The 20447-nt window shown below is 39.7% G+C and overlaps 1 protein-coding gene across 1 annotated transcript in view; it reads right to left on the bottom strand.

The window, feature by feature from the left end:
- The window catches only part of LOC118840813 (pyrethroid hydrolase Ces2e-like), a 32935-nt gene extending 17111 nt beyond the window's left edge, over window positions 1–15824 (bottom strand). The window contains exons 1-4 of the mRNA XM_036748165.1: window positions 15755–15824; window positions 12507–12711; window positions 11111–11249; window positions 8908–9041 (exon numbers count right to left, since the gene is read on the bottom strand). Coding sequence (XP_036604060.1) covers window positions 8908–9041; window positions 11111–11249; window positions 12507–12711; window positions 15755–15824 — 548 coding nt within the window. The remainder of the gene's footprint in view (window positions 1–8907; window positions 9042–11110; window positions 11250–12506; window positions 12712–15754) is intronic.
- Between the last annotated feature and the right edge of the window lie 4623 nt (window positions 15825–20447).

Genomic DNA, 20447 nt, shown 5'->3' with positions numbered 1-20447 from the left:
CTGACAGCTGAGTGGAGGACGAACTGGAGTAGGGAGAGAAGAAGCAAAGAGGCTAACCAAGCAGCCATTGTGTCCAAGTGTAAGGTGGTGAGAGTTTACACTAGAGTGGCGGTGGTGTTAGAAGAGAGAAGTGGGTGTATATGAGAGATGTAGCAAGGGTAGAATTAGCATGACTTGGCAACAGATTAGATGTGGGGAAAAGAGAGTGAGCAGTGGACAGTGACCCCTAGATCACAAGCCCGAGTGACTGGGAGCATGACAGTGCCTTTAACAAAGAATAGGGATGTTATGAAGAGGGGAGTACTTGGTGGGAAAGAGAAAGAGTTCAGTTTGGGGGACATTGAGTTTATTACAGATATAGGACATACATATAGGACATACATTTTGAGATAGTTGAGAGAGAATACTGTAGGTCTGGTCTGGAAATTGGAAGCCAGACAGGAGAGAGTAAAGAGAGCAGGAGAAAAGAATTAAGCTCAATAGCCATAAAAGGGAGGAGACAGATGAGATGATAGCTAGTGGAGATGGATGGATAGATGCACAGATGGATGGATGGATGGATGGATGGATGGATGGATGGACAGATGGATGGATGGTTGGATGGATGGATAGATGGATAGATAGACGGATGGATGGATCAATGGATGGATGGATCCAGTAAGGTTTTTTGAGGACAGAGGTGATACATGGGCAAGTATGCAGGTAGCAGGGAATCAGGTGGTGGGGGAGAGTGTAGGGGTAGAGTGAGGGGGAAATGAGGGTGTGGGAGACAGAGACAGAGAGAGAGAGAGAGAGAGAGAGAGAGAGAGAGAAATCAAAGAAGAGTGAAAGTGAGAATGACAGAAAGGGCTATCTTCTAGAGAAGACTGGATGGAATGGGATCATTTTGGTATGTCAAAAACTTAGCCTTAGTGAAGAAAAGGTCATCTCTCTATGTAAGACAGATAAAGGTGGAGATAATAACATAAGGCATCTGATCAATATGAGATAAGGAGGAGGGCATATGAGGGAGCTTAGTGGATGGCCTCATTTTTTTCCAGCAAAATATAAAGCAAAGTTCTGAGTGGAAATAGTGAGGAGAGGTGGAGCCATGAGAAGTTTGAGGAAGGATGCAAAGGTTTAGAAAAGCCACTCTGGTGAGTGAGATAGTGAATTGATTATAGAAGTGCAAAAAGATTGCCTTGCCACAGTGAGGACCCAGTTAAGATTATGAAACATTAATCTTGATGGACCCAGGCAACAGGGTTTCATGATTTTCTCTAGCTTCATTCAGCAGCTTGCTAAGAAGAACAAAGGAAGTGGATGATGAGTGTCATCCAAGGCTGAGATTTGGCAGGGAAAGATTTGTCATAGGATAAGAGGTCAACGTAGAGATAAAGTGGTTCACTAAGGGGTTAAGATGGAGAAGGGAAGATAGTATAATCAGGCAGTGGTGATGGCCTGGGAAAGAACAGAGGGGTGGGGGGATTGAAAGTCAAGGTGAGTATGAAGAACAGAGTTAGAGGTTACAAGGCAAAGAGTTTAGTGGAATGATAAGAGATTATAACTAGATAAAAGAATTTCTCTAGAGTTAATGAACAAAGAAGTGGAACACTCATGAGTCAGGGTAAAACAAGGGTGTTACCATCTCTGTATATAGCTAAGGTGGGGTGGAGGAGTAGGTTATGAGAAATGAATTCACTGAGGAACTGGGGACTAAAAATGTTGAAGGGAGTATCAAGATGAATGTTGAAGTCCCCCAGTATGAAGATGGGAGTTGGAAGAGTGAGAAAGACTATAAATAAGACACTGAACTCTTTGAGAAAGGAAGGAGAGTGTCCCAGCTGTTGGTAAGTAACAGCTACTAGAATCTTGATGGATTGAATGAACCTCAAAGGAGAAGCTGCTGAGTGATGGTGGCAGAAGGAGAGTCTGGAAGTGGTAATAGGAAACAAGGAGTACGTTGGCTTCCCTGTCATAGAGACATGAGTGAAAATGCAAGTAGTGCTAGAAATGGCGACCAGGAAAGCTGTCATCAGAAAAAAGTCAGGGTTTGGTGAGTACAAGTAGGTGGAAGGGGTAAGAAAGAAAAGGGTTAAAGATGAAAACAGGTTCGTTACTTATGAAGCAGGCATTTCAGAGAGCACAGTAAAAGGAGTAAATAGCTTTAGATAAGACATTACAGAAAATTGGTACTTGGAAAGCTAATGGAATCATGAGTTTTATTATGATGCAGTACAGCAAGCCAGGGTTAGGTTAACACAGTAGGACCCTCTTGTTTTCCTGTTTTGTAACCCCAGCACTTGGTACAGTGTCTGGTACTTAATAAATTGTTTTTCTATCTGCCTATCTGTAGGGAGCCAGCTATATCCTATTTAGGCCTCTTAGACCTCTGCAAGGCAGGGTCAATTGAAAATGGGTCTATTCACGGCAAGGCCAGTTTAGGATAAGAAGACTTGGCAAAGAAAACCTGCCTTCGTAGCTGATTATCTACATGGGAGATGACAGAAATGTTTCAGCCTGGTTATCTATATGCGAGAGAACATAAATGTTTCAATTTGGTTAGCCTTGAGTAAAAATGGTGTCTTGCTCCCAGGAACAAGGAAATAAAAAACTTAACCAATGCTTTATTGTACTCTTCTTTGAAGTCTGGATGACTCAGCAATTAACCTGTATAAAATACTGTCAGTAACTCCATTAAAATGAGTCTATAGCCTGACTGTACTACTCGCCTAGCCCCATGTCTTTGTCTTTTTGTGTCAATTACTTCATCATATATTCACGCCACTGAGGGCATAGTTGGTGCTCGGAACAGGGACCTGAAGTCCAGATGGAGTAACGTCTTACTGATATAGGCTCCGGAGCCAATTCACATAAAGGGTAAGAGAATTAATTATAACTAGGCTTACTGGGGGATTGTAGAAATTTTAGAGATTTAGAAAATTTAACTATGGGGCACATACAATTTAAGAATAAGGATCTGTATCTGCAAGTATTAAGAAAAATTGTAACAGAAAGAGGCTTTTGTATAACAGAAGAGCAAAAACAAGAAGGTACAATTGATTTAGAAAGATGGGAGATTATTGAAAAACAAATGAGTAAAAGATTAAGGGAGGATTAAGAACACTTCTCAATGTCAGCCTTTTCCATGTGGAACATTTTTAAAATATGTCTTACTCCAGAAGGAAAAGCACCTATGGTACAAAGAACAATTAAGCATGATATTGGGGTTGGGGCGAGATCTTGTGAGCCTCAGCCCAGGGATGGATGACAATAACCCACTAGGGGATAGACTAACTAATTGGGAGTTACCAAAGTAGAAAGGGAAAAGAAAAATGATTGATTTCTAGAAATCCTTTTTGTGCATCCTGTCGTTTTCTGTCTGTATCTGTTTTGTGTTGTGTGTCTCTGTGTGAAGAGAGTATGTTGTATGACTCTCTGTTGTTAAAGTTGTTCAAATAAGAAAGTGCTCTTTCTTTCTCTCTTCATTCCAATTCTGGCCAAATTTGGAATGTGAAGAGAGATAAGAAAGAAAATGGGGATCTTTTCCCCTTAGAGTTAAGTGAAATGTGTTACTCCTACATTTGATGCTTAAGATAAATCAAAATTTATTATGGCACTAAAGCAAATTGAGAAAATGCATAGATCTGAAAAAGAGACACTTTGAATTTCCCAGTATGGGTGAGAAGGGACAAGGCACCACTGGATCTTTTCCAGAGTCCCACTCACCTTGGCTGGAGGATTCAAGGTTCTCACTTTCAAAAAAGTTTTTAAGGAGTGAACACAGAAGTAAAATTTACTCGAGTTAAAAATTAGAACTATTAAGATCTTTTCAGGGCTGCAATATAAGTTAGAGGAGCTAAAAATTCTTTAGCAGATTCCGTTAACCATAGATAATCCGGTGAAGCATATGAAAACTTTTTCAAAATAACAATACACTTATGAATGTGAAGAAAAATCAGTTTAAATGACCAAAGATATATATATATATTTTCTATATCCCCCTCCAATCTATCTGTAGACTCCTGGGGGGGGGGGGGGTTAAGAATTCCAGCTCAATGTCAGAAGTATATATAAAGATGTTTTTTAATTCATGTGTGGTTAATAAGAATCACCATGAGACTAGTATAAATTTTTAAAAAACTGGAAAAAGGACTTTAAAAAAATCTAGAATGTGCTTTCTCAACTTTTAGAATTAAGAACTTTAAGTAATGATCCTATAAACAGAATTGGAAAATATTTAATAACATAAAAGTATTAAATAAATCTATAGAGTTAATAAGTACTTTTTTTATACACAACTACAGAGATCCTTATGTGCAATTTAATGACCCTCATTCCTATTTGAGTTTGAAACAAGTGGCTTAAAGCTTCCAAAATAGAGAAATAAAAGTGGAGAATGAGAGCCAATCTGAACATATTTGACTAGAAAGACTGTTACTTACCGTATTCCTGAGAAACAAAAATACTTCTTAGAACAGGAATTATCTCAATAGATACGTATTTCTAGCTTGCTGTGGTCTTCCTAAGTTTGCTACTTGGAAAGTTTAAAAAGTGATTCAGCTGTGAATATACAATAGAGAGTTGGCTCCTTTTCAAAATAATTGCCCCGCTTACTAGCTGCTTTTTCTTATTTTTAGGCCCTTTATTTTGATGTTTTTTCACCTAAAGTCTCAATGTAAATTAAATTATAGTAACATTGAAACTACAAAAATTAAAATACATGTTGCCACAAAAGCTCTACTGTTCTCTACTTTGCTATTTTGTTGCCCTCTCATACCCCACTGACAACAGCCCTGGACTCCTAGAGGCCCTGACGCCCATACTTCTAGGCAAGCAGAGGAACCTCTCCTCGCAAGCCCCCAAGTCCTTGCTCCCACACCACTGGAACCTGGAATTTTTGCTCCAAGTTTCCCAAAGCCCAGCAACCCCTATTAGGAAGCAAAGGTTCCTCAGGGACCATCCTCAATGACTCCTCAGACCCTTAATTCAGATGCTGGACTCTACAGCTTCCCAGCACTCCCCGGTCCTTAGTCCCCCTCCCCTTTCCCAAGTACACAGCCAAACTCTGCAACTGTGGGGAGAGAAGAAAAGCCTCTATGCTTGGTAAGCCCAATGTATGTAATGATTTGGGAATGCAATTAATGTCATCTGAAATTTTTCTGTTTATACTATTATTGTACTTCTAAATTGTAGTAAAATTCTCTTATATTGTAATACTTGAGTGAATGTTGTGAGCTAAAAATAGTTTTAGACAAAGAAATTTTTAATCTGAATTTTGTTGAAACTAAAAAATGAAAACAATTGTGTAAAACTGGTTGAGTTACTTTCTCAGCCTTGCTAACCCTGTCTTAGGTTTTAAAATCCAAGTATTCCTACCTTTACCTGTAGTTAATAGAAGATCACAGCTAAAACAATTCGGCCAGCACTTATGAAACTTGCAAGATTGTTAACTAGTTTTTTGTGGATTACTGTTTTAATGTTAAAAACCAATAAAGTTCTAGAGAGATAGAAGGAATTATGTCCTCCCACCTTTCGGGCTAGATTCATGGGTAGGTTCTATTAAAACTAATATGGATATTAGCTATGGTAAAGATATTGGTTATTGTGAGTTATTATTATTACTGTTCAATTAATTATCAAACTCCTCTGCCTGAAGGGGAAATTGACTATACCTTTTTAGCAATGATTCAAATTCCTTAGGCTTCCTTTTTACCTGGGCCAAAAGAAGTAGTTAGAATACTGGCTCAGCAAATTTTAAACCAACCTGCTTATAATAGGTGATTCCAAACTGTTTGTAAAACTTTCCTAAGAAAAATGTGAATGGAACTTAGAAATGTATATTTGAATAATAAAAAGGTTGATATTGTTATTTGGCACTGAGAAATTTATTAACTATATAGCCACAAGAAAATTCTATTTACTTTAAGTTTACTGAGGGGATGGTGGTAGAATTCATTCCCAGAGTTATTACAAAGGTTGCGTGATTATAAAAGTACTTTGCACAATGCTTGCCATAAAATACACACGATTTGAATATAGATTGTTTTAAGTTGAAAATAATTGCTTCATATTCATTAATTTTATGTGAATTTTCTTCAGTGTGAGGTGAATGATTCTCTGTACCAGGCAATTTGACTGACAGCTGACTGAGGTAAAGCCACCAGAATGGTAATTAATTAGTTTTGGTTTTAAAGTTTAAGTAGATGATAATTGTTTACGATATTGTTACATTTCTAAAATTTTCCTTACTGTATAACTTGGTAAGCAACTGTATCATCTGTGTTGTTAGAAAAGCAATTTCTTTTATAATCTAAATGTTGTTAGGCTAAGAATTGTACTGAGTTAGAAAACTTTTAAATCATTCTAATTGACCATGTCTTATAATATTTTGTAGTGTTGTAATTTAAGAAATCATAAATTACCAAATTTTGTCTTTAATTGTTTTGCTATTATTTAGGAAATTTGTGAGATTGTTAATTAAGCTTAAGTCTAGTATTTACAAAACTATGTTTAGTTTTCTTTTTTTCTCTTCAATTATGTGGAAAAGGTTTGGTGATCAAATTTAAGAATTGTTTAATACTTAGGAATTAATAATAGTATCAGGACAAATTGTAAGCTGTTTCTGAGAAAGGGAAATAAGTTTATGAACAAAAGTTTTGTAAAATCCTTTGCATGATTTTTAGAAAGCCTCGACCTTGAACAAGTGTGCTCAGAGAAAAGGCAAAAGATAGCAGATAGGCCCAAGGTTTTTCTATTAACCACTTCCTGAGATCCATGTTACTTCTCCTTATTTTGTAGAATTGCCAAGACCCCTGTAAAATATGTGTATGGGCTAGTTCATCAGCCCCAGAAAAAAAAACTTGTTTGATTTACGTAAATTCTAAACAATGAACTTGGCTTGCTGAGAAATTGCAAGTTTATGTACAATAGATAAAAAGGATTCTAAGTGATCAGTCTCTTACTACTGACAATGTGACATTCTGTTACAACACCTTTTTGAGTAAGAAACTTTGTGATATCTAAGAATTCTGCTATAACTAGAAACTTTGTTACAATACTCAGGAATTAGTGTTACTTAAGGACTTTTTCACCAACTTGGCAAAATTTTATGAACAAGGGTAGAAACGCATGTGAGCCACTTAGGGCTTGCTTTGTAAATGTTCCTTAAGCAATATGAGAATGTTATTTTGTTATTTGATTAATATCATACTTACCTAAGTTTTGTTACCACCAATGATGCTAAAAAAAGGGGGGGGGGGAGTTATGGTTTACTTTGTAAATGTCATCAAAGAAACATGGCAAGACTAAAAGGTTAAGATTCTATAATGCATTGTGTTAAAAATTGACAATTTAATGTATTTATGTATGTAGTAAAGCCTGTTATTAATTCCTTAAGTGACATCTCATCCTTCTAGTGAGGAAATTAATAATGGATGAATGTAAAGTGTAAGATGCTGCCTTCTGATGTGAATTTCTTAAAAATGACAATTGGCCATGGTTCAAATTTTGAGTTTGTAAATATGATCAGGGTTATAAAGATTAGAAATGGTAATTTTAAATTGTGCTAAGATCACTGTTGTAGGAGAATGGACAGAAAGCTGATTCCTATGAGAGGACAAGAAGAAGAAGATATTGTGCTGGAAATGGTGGAACAGATACCAAGGACCAGAAGATTGCATTGACAATGATCCCTGCCAGACAGCTACATAAGAAAAGACCTTTTGAATCTTAAAAAGACAATTGCATTTTTTATTTCTTTTTGAGTCTATGTATCTATATTCATAAAGGGGACTACCCCCTTTGATTTGTCAATACGTCGATAAATCCTTCCCATATTTACTTAAATGGATGATGGTTAAGGGGAAGAATTCACATGTATCTATAATGGTGAAGTGTCTACAAAAGAGACAGGGAGGGGACTGATTGGAATGCTGAAATAGTGAAACACCTCTTTTCCTGGTATTGATCCAGAGGGGATAGTAAAAACAATTATTGATATTTTCAAAAAATTTAACCCATTTAATAATGTATTTTTGATTTTCCATACACTACCTTATATTCTTTGTTTGGTCATGGTAAATTTTTGTCTACCTTGTGTCCTTAGGATAATGAACACTATCTTTAAGCCACTTAAAATTACAGAATAAAAAGGGGGGAAATGTGGGGAGCCAACTATGTCCTATTTAGACCTCTGCAAGGCATGGTCAATTGAAAATGGGTCTATTCACAGCAAGGCCAGTTTTAGGATAAGAAGGCTTGGCAAAGAAAACCTGCCTTTGTAGCTAATTATCTACATGGGAGATGACAGAAATGTTTCAGCCTAGTTATCTATATGCGAGAGAACATAAATGTTTCAATTTGGTTAGCCTTGAGCAAAAATAGTGTCTCACTCCCAGGAACAAGGAGATAAAAAACTTAACCAATGCTTTATTGTACTCTTCTTTGAAGTCTGGATGACTCAGCAATTAACCTGTATAAAATACTGTCAGTAACTCCATTAAAATGAGTCTATAGCCTGACTATACAACTTGCCTAGCCCCATGTCTTTGTCTTTTTGTGTCAATTACTTCATCATATGTTCATGCCACTGTGGGCACACCTATCTATCTGCTAGTCTATCTATCCATCCATCCATCTACCCATAGATCCATCTATCTCTCTATCTAGAATCTGAGGCCAAGGGAGAAGTGAATTTATTGGTCATAAGAAGCTGAGTCATAATTTGAAATTGGGTCCCCTGGACACATATCTAGTTTGGTTGGGTTTGTTTTTTTTTTTTACTGTATCATGATTAACTTGTGGAAAAGGCAAAGGAAGGCAAGAGATAAGTCTTCTAATCAGGAATTTATGATTATTGTCATTCAACAGGTAATTCATCATGTAAAAAAAAAACTTTACTCACATTTTACTGGAGTCAAATCTCACCTGAAAAACCCAAGGATGCCCAGCCTGTACTGGATGGCAACCACTACCACATTCTTGGAGGCAGACAATATTGAACCATCAAACATGGAAGCACTCCCCAAAACAAAACCACCACCATGAATCCACACCATCACCTGCAGAAATCAGACATGGTTTTCCTTATAAGAACAAACCCCACCAAGCATGACTCTGATGCTCCCTTGCTCAATAGGAAAATACCATATCCTGTTATCTCATGACCCTTGATAAAGTAGCTCTAAATGTGAGTGAAGTCACTTATCAAGATACTATATGTCAAGAGTGACAGGATATAAATCAGAGCTACTCTCAGATAAGAACCCCCCTGACTCGGCTCAGAGGCAGATCAGATCCGCCCTTGGAATCTTCCTGGCAGAATCAGCTCCCTGAGGTCCTCCTATTGCCAACAATATGTATGGAACAAAACAGCCTGTCCTAAATGATTCATGTTCCCTTGGGAACAGGAAAAGGAGGAAGGACTCCCTTCTAAGGGACACAGAGCCAAACAGACAACAGAGAATGCACTATGGACAATAAGATCTCCAGGTCACATCATCTTGTGGGTGTTTCAACTGTGGCCCAGAGAACCTTTCCATGTAAAAGTAGCTGCTCTCTCAAAGCCAAGGTAAAAAGCTAGAATAGATTACCAGCACTGGGCTATGCCTTCTATTGGTTATTTTTTAAATTTTCATTTTTAATGTATGGAATAAAACAAGCATTTCTATAATATAGTATGATAAAGATGGTTGCCCATGAAACTGCAAATCTACTATGTGCAACTCACTATTCCTTTTGTATACACAATGAAGTTATCAAAGTAGGTTCTTTCTTTTTTTGTTTTGGTTCTTATAGGTTATTCACTTTACGGGGAGAGGTTTCAACTGATTAAAACCCATTTCACTAATTCTGACTCCTTCTTTACCCCATCTCCTGCCCATAAGCCTATTATGGAGATGGAGTGAGGCAGGGAGGGATGTCATTTCAATCTTATGTCACTGACACCAAACAGGATATCCCAACTACAGCAAAGAAGACCACAGTAATTTTCAGCCAAGGCTAAGCTGTGGAGGGAACATACCATTAGGAAACAAGAAACAGTAAGAAGAAAAACATCAATTATCCCCTTAAAAGCATAATGTTGTTGTTGTTGAGTCGTATCCAACTTATGGGGATTTCTTGGCAAAGATACTGGACTGGTTTGACATTTCCCTTTCCGGTGGATTAGGGCAAACAGAGTTTAAGTGATTTACCCAGGCTGACATGGATAACAAGTGCCTGGGGTTGTATCTGAACTCAGATATTCCTGGCTCCAGGCCCAATGCTCTATCCAATTCTCAGTGTAAATGCTGATCTAGAAACAGATCTTGTAATCTTTAAATTAAAAATTACTAGAGAAAGACATCCTGTCACTGATCAGGTAACACCATGGAGTTTTGAAAGTATGGTTCCTTTTGTCAATGCATCGAGATGCTGCATGCCTGGGAGATGAAGAGACCTGAAGGGGCTTTTACTCACATGGGAAGATTCTTTCCCTTCCATGGAATGTAGCAAGGGATTGGTGGGATTCTCTTGGGGACATGTTTGGCCATCAGGAAGTAAACAGATTGATGCTCTATGAGCAAACGAAATGGACCAAATCTTGGGCACTGAGAAATCCAGATCTTGGACTGACTATGACAAGGATACATCTACCTGTGAGTATCTGGGTGCATGGAGACTATAGGGAACCCTTCACACAAGCAGACTTACCTGGGATCTCGTTCCCTTGTGTGATCATCTTGGTGGGTATGACTATGTACCCAGGAATTCTGCGTCAGGCAGGATCAGATCATAGGTTTTAGAGCTGAAAGGGATTTTAGAGACTGCCTAGTACTCCCATTTGAGAGATGAGGAAACTGAGGCCCAGAGAAGTTAAGAAGGCATAAGGAGGCAGATTTCAGCCTCATAGAAGCAAACATTTGCTAACAATGTGAGTTGTTGCCCAAGAGTAGAGTGGATTTCCTGGAGAAGTAGTGAGCTCCCTGACTAGGTCAACTTCAGGGAAGGTTGGATGACTTCTCAGAGATATTTAGAGAGGATGACCATTCTCATGCTGGTAGGAAGAGGTGACCCCCAAGGTCCCACCCAGTTCTAACGCCCTAGTATTCTCATCCCCTGTTGTGGAAGTTACAGAAATCTGGCTTACTGGCAATCTGGCCCCCTCCTTTGCCTGGACAGGAACATAGATATTCAGGTACAAACAGTCTTCAGAATTGGCAGTAGTAGGGGTATTTAATTGCATAAGCCTATTAAATTTTTCTAGGAGAGCGATATCCTGCAAACACCTGGAAAATACAAGAGATGACAAATCAGAATAGAATCCCATAGAGATAATAAGAAGGAGAATGGAATGCTTTGAGGTTTGCAAAGAACTTTACAAACGTGACCCTAACAATAACCTTGAGAGGTCAGTGCTGTTATTGTCCCTATTTTACAGAAGAATAAACTGGGGCAGGCAGAGCTGCAGTGACTTGCATTTCACAACTTCCTACAGAGTCTTTTTTTCTTGTTCATCATTTATTGAAATGTTTGGGTTTGTTGACATTTGTTAAGTTGGAAACAAAGTTGTTCTTTTAATTTAAAAAACACGGAAACCAAATAGATATTAACCAACAGGCGAATAGCTGAATACATCACAGTGTGTGAATACCATGGAATCTGGTTGCATTGTAAGCGGATGAATGTGAGGAAGTCAGAAAACCTGCCGCAGATCGATGAAGGTGGAGCCAGACCAGGACAGATCATGACTGGGAGCATTTTACCAAGAGCAGCACTGTTGGCCACTGTATCCGGGTATTGTCTTTGTTAGAGGAGCATTAGGTTGGAGGGTAGGAGGTAGTCTGGGATATGGAATAAGGAATAAGTGTGGTCACCAAAGCAAAAGGCATCAAATTGCTTAAAAAACAAATTGAGGGGTCAGATTCAATGACTTTCAGCTTTCTGAGAGTATCAGTCTATGAATTCTGACTGTTATTTACAAGCTTTGTGACCTTGGGTGAGTCACTTAATCTACATTATTATTCAGTTCTTTCTGACCTTTCATGACCCAGTTTGGGGTTTCATTGGCAGAGATACTGGAGCAGTTTGTCATTTCCTTCTTTAGCTCATTTTACAGATGAGGAAACTAAGGGCAAACAGGGTTAACTGACTTGCAGGGGGTCACACAGCTAGTAAGTCTCTGAGACCAAATTTGAACTTAGGACTTTCTGACTCCGGAATCATTATTCTATCCATTGAGTCACCTAGCTGCCTCTAATCTCTGTTAGCATTTGGCTTTTTATCTGTAGCAATATGTGTTCTAACTACCTCACAGTAATTTTTCTGAAGTCTGCTATTCTGTAAAGTCCAAATAAATGTGAACTATTATCATTAAGCAATTATTTGAAACCTCCCAGTTCAGAGGGAGATAGGGAACATTCATTTCTTCAACAAATATTGAACAAATGTCTACTCTATGCAGAGCAAACAGAGACAATATTTGGATAAGACATGATGGTGCCTTGTGCTCCTCTGGTAAGAAAAGGATAGAGGAAGGTGCTTACATGGGTGGATGAGCAGTCGCATCTCTCACATTGTCCCATGAATCAGGTGGTTGAGGAGGAGAAAACCTCAGGGCCCCCACAGGGGGTTTGGCAAAGGGGATTCCCAGGAAAACATTGACAGCTTTGTCAATCTCCTTGACGCTGACTTGAGTCCCTTGGATCTGTCCAGACTCAGTGGTTCTGATGAGGTCATCAGCATGATGCCCTGTGAACAAAGGGGAAAGAAATCCTCAGGAACAGAGGGCCAAACTAATGTTCAAGTGCCCCATCTGCACCCCACCCTCCACCACCATTTTTTCATTAGATGGGAATACAAGCCTCCTCCTATTTCTGCCATGATTCTTTTCATTTCCCTTAAAAATCTCCAGTGATAGGGAACTTACTCCAAAGAAAGGCCATTTGCACTTTTTTTTAGTTTATTTTTATTTTTATTTTAGCTCTGGCACTGTCTCAGGAGCTGTCCAGCTTCGGGGATCCAGAGTCACAAGATCAAAGCAACTGCTCCCAAACAATCCTACCCCCAGCCCAGCTTAGTAAACCACAGAGCTAAAAATCAGTGCCATATAGTTTATCACTATGATTCAATTAAACAAAGACTTAACAAGCACCTACTATGGGCAATGCCCTCGGTTCTGAATTGAAGATAAAATGGCAGGAATTTACATTCTCCTAGAGAGCAGTGACCTGTGCACCAATAACTAGGAATAGGAGGGAGAGGTATAAAGGAGAGTCCCTGGCAAAGCACTAGGAAAAGATATGAGAAGGGTCAGGAAAAAGCTTTGCAACAAGTGGCAGTGCCCAAGCTGGGTCTTTAATGAAAAGTCTTCAAAAGTACTAGACGGGGGAAAGTGCTATCTGGGTGTGGTAAAGACAGTAGAAAAAGAAGGGAGACAGAAGACAGCAGGAGAAGAAAGTCAGATGGAAAGTAGTTACATTGGGCTACATTATGTGTCAGGGAGATTCATCTTCCTGAGTTCCAATCCAGCCTCAGATACTTACTAGCCGTGTGACCCTGGGCAAGTCACTCACTCGTTTGCCCTCAGTTTCCTCATCTGTGAAATGAGCTGGAGAAGGACCTGGCAAACCAACTCCAATATCTTTGCCAGGAAAACCCCAAATGAGGTCACCAAGAGGCAGACATGATTATAAAACAACTGAACAAGAACACAACAAATGTGAATAGAGTAGTAGGTGATAAGGCTGGATGCACAGAATACTGGATTGGGGCTCAGAAGACAGGGGTTCTAATCACAGCTCCACATTTACTGCCTCTGTGAACTTGCTACAATTTCTTTCCCTTCCCTAAGCCTGTTTCTCCATTTTGATTAAATGGGAAAAGGGCATTGAATTCAATGATCCTTAAGATTCCTCCCAGCTCCCCATCCTAGAGTCCAAGAGCTAGAGACTGCTCAACTGTCATAACATACATCCGTGGGCTTCAGTTTCTCTTCTATAATAACCACTATTATTATAGAAATAAAGAAATAACCCAAACCCTCTAGCTTCTGGGATAAGAACTCACTTTTTGACAAAAACTGCTAGGAAAACTGGAAAACAGTATGGCAGAAACTAGCCACAGATGAACATCTCACACCGTATACCAAAATAAGGTCAAAATGGGCACATTATTTAGCCATAAAGGGGGATACCATAAGCAAATTAGGAGTGCAAGGGAAAGCTCACCTGTCAGATCTATGGAGAAGGGAAGAATTTGTAACCAAACAAGAGCTAGAGAGCATTATGAAATGCAAAATGGATCATTTGGATTACATTAAATTTAAAAGGTTTTACACAAACAAAACCAACACAACCAAGATCAGAAAGAAAGCAGAAAAATGGGAAACAATTTTTATAGCAAGTGTTTCTGATAAAGGCCTTATTTCTCAAATACATAGAGAACTGAGTCAAATTTATCAGAATACAAGTCATTCCCCAATTGGTAAATGGTCAAAGGATATAACAGGCACTTTTCAGATGAAGAAATTAAAGCTATCTATAGTCATGTGTAAAAAATGCTGTAAATCACTATTGATTAAACAAATACAAATTAAAACAACTCTGAGGTACAAGCTCATACATATCAGATTGGCTAGTATGACAGAAAAGGAAAATGTTGAAGAAGATGTGGGAAATTGGGACCATATTGCACTGTTGGTGGAGCTGTGAATGATCCAACCATTCTTGAGAACAATTTGGAATTATGCCTAAAGGGTAATCAAACTGTTCATATCCTGTGATCCAGCAATCCCACTACTAGGGCTGTATCCCAAAGAGATCACAAAAATGGGAAAAGTATCCACATATACAAAAATGTTTATAGCAGCTCTTTTTGTGGCAAGGAATTGGAAATTGAGGGAATATCCATCAATTTAGGAATGGCTGAACAAGTTGTGGTACATGAATGTAATGGAATGCTATTGTGCTAAGGGAAATGAGGAGCAAGTGGATTTCAGAAAAACCTGGAAAGATTTAGACCAACTGATGCTGAGTGAAGTGAATGGAACCAGGAAAATATTGTACATAGTAACAGCAACTCTGTTTGATGATCAACTATGAATGACTAAGCTCTTTTCAGCAATACAATGAGCCAAGACAATTCCAAAAGACTCATGATGGAAAATTCTATCCCCACCCAAAGAAAGTACTATGGAGTCTGAATGTAGATCAGAGCATATTATTTTCACCTTTTATGGTGACTTTTCCCTTTTGTTCAGTTTCTTCTTTCACAACATGACTAATGTAGAACTAATGATTGTACATGTATAACCTGTATCAGATTCCTTGCTTCCTGGGGGAGTTGTGAAGGGAGGGACAAAGGGAGTAAAATTTTGAGACTCAAAATCTTATAAAAGAAATGAATGTTGAAAACTATCTCTACATGTAATTGGGAAAAAATAAATACTATTTACTAAAAGGAAAGAGAAAATAAAGAAATAATCTGTGCCATACTTTCTCATGGAAACCTCAGCTTTCCCCTCTCCCCACCCTATCAGCAGCTGATAAAAGAGTTTTTATACATAACACGCATGGGTAAGGTATCAATTTCTCAGCAGCAAACCTAGTTTCGCCCCCTGAAATCAAACTAGCTATAATCCCTCACCCCCAGCTTACCCACCCAATCATTCAGTGAGGGCAATAAGAGAAAAAATTCACGAGCCCCATATCTCCAAGGGGAAAATCAAAGGACTCCTCCCATGTCGCCCTAGAAATCATCCCCTACTCTGGGTCAGCCTGGCAGAGATACTCACCAGAGGCTTGAATCAGGAGGCCCAGGAGGCCCAAAGTCAGGACCTTGGGCAGCGGGGAAGTCTTCCACATCTTTCCCTCTGCAGAGCCTTCTGGTTATGACTAATTAGATCCCAGGCCTTGCCTTTAATACTAGAAGAACTGGATCAAAGGGCACTTCTGGGAAACCTGGACTAAGGTTTACTTAATGAACTGCCTTGTCAAAACTTGTCTTAGAGATACTTGAAAAAAATATAGATCGAATCTCTAAAGGCTAAAGACATGTTTTAACATCCATCCATCTAGCAGGGATACGCTAGTAAATAAATGTGTAATAACAAGATCTCTGGAAAACAAAAACAAACAAGTGTATTCATGACACACTCTTAAATTTTAATATTGTTTCTAACACTTAAGTCTAGACAATCCACAAAAATGATAGATCAAGCCCTGAATTACAGGATTTTCTGATGCCAGAGGTGCAAATTTGACAGTGGGTTCACGAGAGCCAGTTTGAGCTGCCCCCACCACTTCAGCTGAAGTGTCGAGTCAAAATTCGAATTATACAACCTAACCACCCTCCCTCCCAGTTTCTGGAGATTTCCATGACCTTTGACCTCTTGAAGTTCTTCAGTTCTTTGTTTTTCTTCCTGATCCCATTTGGAGTCAGGATACTGGGGTGCTTTGCCATTTCCTTCTCCAGCTCACTTTACAAACGAGGAAACTGAAGCCAACAGACGTAAGTGACTTGCCCAGGGTCACATAGCCAATGAGTGTTGAGGAAAGAGTTGAACAGGCAATGCTAAGCTCTGGCAATACCAACAGAAAGAAAGCCCATGCCCTTTGAGAGCTTATATTCTGATGGAGGGAAGCCACACATAAAGGATGGGGGCATGGAGGAGAGAGGAAGAGAGGAAGGTACCATTCAGAAAGTACTGGGAGAGTAAGGTGTGTTATAAAGAGGAAATGATGAAGAATTAGCCCATTAGTCTCAGCATCTGTCCTGAACCAATTCACTAGGACCCTGTCTGCAAGTTATATAAAAGGCATTTACTGGGGTGACGTGCCCAGCAGGCCTGCTCCCCATGGGAGGCAGAGCATCAGGGTCCTGCTCTCAGTAGGAGACAGAGCACTGAGCCAGGTTATTTGTCTTGCCTATTGTGTTTTTTTTGTCCTTCATTTTCAAAGAAGACCATGACATCAGGAAAATGATGAAATGACTTGTAGTTGACTTTGATTTGAGTGAGAGAGGGCTGTGCAAGGTCACCAGCCTCACTTTCTCCTCCAGAGCCATCTGGATCCAGTGACGAGATATTCATCGGGGTGGCTGGAGACAACCCAGGATATAATGGGAGACCCTGGCCCTTTCAGGCCTTTTCATGTACTCACTTAGAGCGAGGTAAGGCCCATTCAATGAATATGCTTCTAAAAGAAGTGAGTCAAGGAGGGGCAGCTAGGTAGCACAGTGAGTAAAGCCCCAGCCCTGGAGTCAGGAGGACCTGAGTTCAAATCAAATCTCAGACACTTGACACACTTACTAGCTGTGTGACATTGGGCAAGTCACTTAACCCCAATTGCCCTGCCCTCCCCCTGCAAAAAAAAAAAAAACAAAGAAGTTGTAAGGGGTTGGTGCCGACCCTGGGGCTGTCAAGATCCTAGCACTTGGCCTGTTTCCTGGGTAAAACCAGACAGGCTTAGTAGGAGTTGGAATGGCAGGCGCCCGGAGGGAGGGCCTCCGTCCTTAACAGCCCCTCCATAGTTATCCTTCTCATGCAGGCAGAGTCCATCCACTAGGGACTCTCAAACCCAGAAGGAGGAACCCAGCTGGCCACTACCTAATGCTCCTGAACCTATGCCTAACACAATGATGCTTTGATACTTTACTTACTGGAACATCTTTGATGCTTTACAAGGGCATCCTGCCCCATGCCTCACATAGCTCATACAGCTCTGATATCAGCTGGCTGCATGCCTGAGCCTTCCCATGCCTCCATAGATACTGTAGGACAGCACCCCCCTTTGTTCCCATACTCCCATAGAAACTATCTTGCAACAGCCCTAATTTTCCCATATGCCTGTAGGAACCATAGTTTGCAACAATCCAGATTCTTCCCACCCAATATCGATCTTCCCATGCTGTCATCCCCTTACCCCTTGAACACCTGCTTCTGCTCATGTAGTGCAAAACCCTATAAAACTGGATAATGTCTCCCAATAAAACAGAGTTGCATCTTCCCTGACTCCCGCCTCATCATTGCGTACTGAGATTGGGGTCCTTGCTGGTCAGGGACCCCCAACAAGAAGTGAGTCAAGGGATGGCCCCTTTGATTAGAAAAAAAGAGGAAAATATCAAGCTGGAAGGGGAAGACCCTCAGGGTTGCTGTTCCAAAGAGAAGCAGTTACCGTTGATATTCACTCTAAGGCAGGAAGGCCCAAAATACAGTCATTAAGTGGAGCTTGGGCAGGGACCTATTGTGGTCCAATCTATGAGCTCCAGAGTGAACAGAGAGAAAGAGGGAGAGAGAGAAAGAGAGAGAGAGAGAGAGAGAGAGAGAGAGAATGGAAGAAAGGAAGGAAGGAAGGAAGGAAGGAAGGAAGGAAGGAAGGAAGGAAGGAAGGAAGGAAGGAAGGAAGGTAGTCATTCAACTCCAAGTAGGCAGCTTCTGGCCATCAAAATGGGTCATCTCCAGTCAATGTGAATCTCTGGTCATTGGATCCAGATGGCTCTGGAGGAGAAAGTAAGGCTGGTAACCTTGCACAGCCCTCTCTCACTCAAATCAAAGTCAACTGCAAGTCATGCCATCATTTTCCTGATGTCATGGTCCTCTTTGAAAATGAAGGACAAACAACCTGTGAGTAGACTGAGCTACCTGAAAGGGGACCCAGTTAGTTGGATAACTCAGGTCTTCCTCTCCCTCTCCCTTGTCTATATATAGTTTAACACAATAGGGTGAGGGGTGAGCTACTACAGTTTAAGAAAATGGGAGGGGGAAGAAGAGAAAATGGGAAGGGGAAGAAGAGAGGAGAGTGGAAGTTGCTCTGGAATGTCTGGAATGTCAGGGAGTTGGAGGTGCTTTGTGAATGCTTCATTGAATAGTCTTCTTGAGGTGAGATTGTGATCTATGAGCACTTTATGGCTGGTCACATCCTTCATCCTATCTCATATCTCACATCCTGCATTCTACCTGTCCTATCTGCCTCAAACACTCTACCTCATCAGAATGTAGGGCCTGCTCCTTAAAATGGAGGTTTGAAGGGCTCACATAAGGTGGAACCCAGCACCTCACCAGGCTGCCTATTCTACTTTTGAACAGTTCTAATCCTCAGTGCATCTTTCCTGGCATCAAGCCTAATTTTGCCTCTTTGCAACGTCCCCCCAATCTTGCTGGTCCTGCCCTTTGGGAATCAAACAGAACAAGTCTAATCCCTCCTTCCCATTATGATCTTTCAGGTGTTAAGACCAAGGGTGTTTCTACCCTCATCAAAACAATGTGATCCAAATTCGTAATAGGTATGAGGCAAGACCTCCAAGATGATCATTCCACACTAGCACCTCCATGACCACTTCTCAGGTATGGTGTAGAGGATGGTTCTTGTCCAGGTAGAAGTGGGTCTAAATGGCTTCTCAGCTCTTTTCTGATTCTGAGACTTTGTTTTTTAGCCAATCCCCACCCTCTCTCTTATTGAGTATCTGGAGCCCCAAGTAAATAGAAAATATGGCTGCAAGAACCTTCCCCAGGGAATAAGAATAAGGACAACCTCACACCATTTCCCATGCTTTATGGGTTACATAATGCTCCAAGTCACTAATAATAAGAGAAATGCAAACCAAAGCAACCCTGAACTTTCATTTCACAACCAGAAAACTGAAAGAAATGACAAAGCATGAGAACAATGAATTATTCAATTGAATAATTAAGTCAATCATTTATTATATCAATATAATATGTATCAATTAATATCATAATAATATACAAAATATAATTATTTATTATATCAATATAATATATCAATGTCATAATAATATATATCAATATCAATATCAAAATATATATCAATATTGATAATAATATATCAATTATTATATTAAGTCAATAAGGAAGTAGTTGTGTAAAGATGGACACATTAATGCATTGTTGATGGAGTTGTGAATTGGGCCAATCATTTTTGGAAATGATTTGGAATTAATAGTAATATTATCTAATAATAGCTAGCATTTGTTAAATAATTTAAAGTTCACAAAGTGCTTTACAAATATTATCTCGCTTGATCCTGGCAAGAACTCTGGGAAGTAGACGCTGTTATTATCCTCATTTTGCAAATTAGTAAACTGAGGCAAAGAGAAGTTAAGCGACTTGCTCAGGGTCACACAGCTAATAAGTGTCTGGAGGCTAGATTTAAATTCAATACTTCCTGACTCCAGGTCCAGCATTCTAGCCATTGCACTGACTAGCAGATTAATTATGCAAAAAGGTGACTTTTGAACCAAAGGTCAAAGCTGTACTAGGAGGCTGAAGGTTAGCAGGGAATCAGGAAGTAGCTCTAGGACTGTGGTTGGATTGTAGAGTGGTTAGAGACCCATCTAGGTAGAGAGCTGTTCGTCCATAGTTAACAAGCACCTTAGCATACCCCAGGATGGCCAGCTAGTACAGGTTCTTTGATCTGCTTTTAAAGGAAAATAGCTTTGAAAGAGATCAACAATCTTTCTTTAATCAA

This window comes from Trichosurus vulpecula, chromosome 3 (assembly GCF_011100635.1).
Source record: "Trichosurus vulpecula isolate mTriVul1 chromosome 3, mTriVul1.pri, whole genome shotgun sequence".
NCBI lineage: Eukaryota > Metazoa > Chordata > Mammalia > Diprotodontia > Phalangeridae > Trichosurus > Trichosurus vulpecula.
Note: the sequence above shows the minus strand (reverse complement) of the source record. Positions and strands in the feature narration are given on the sequence as shown.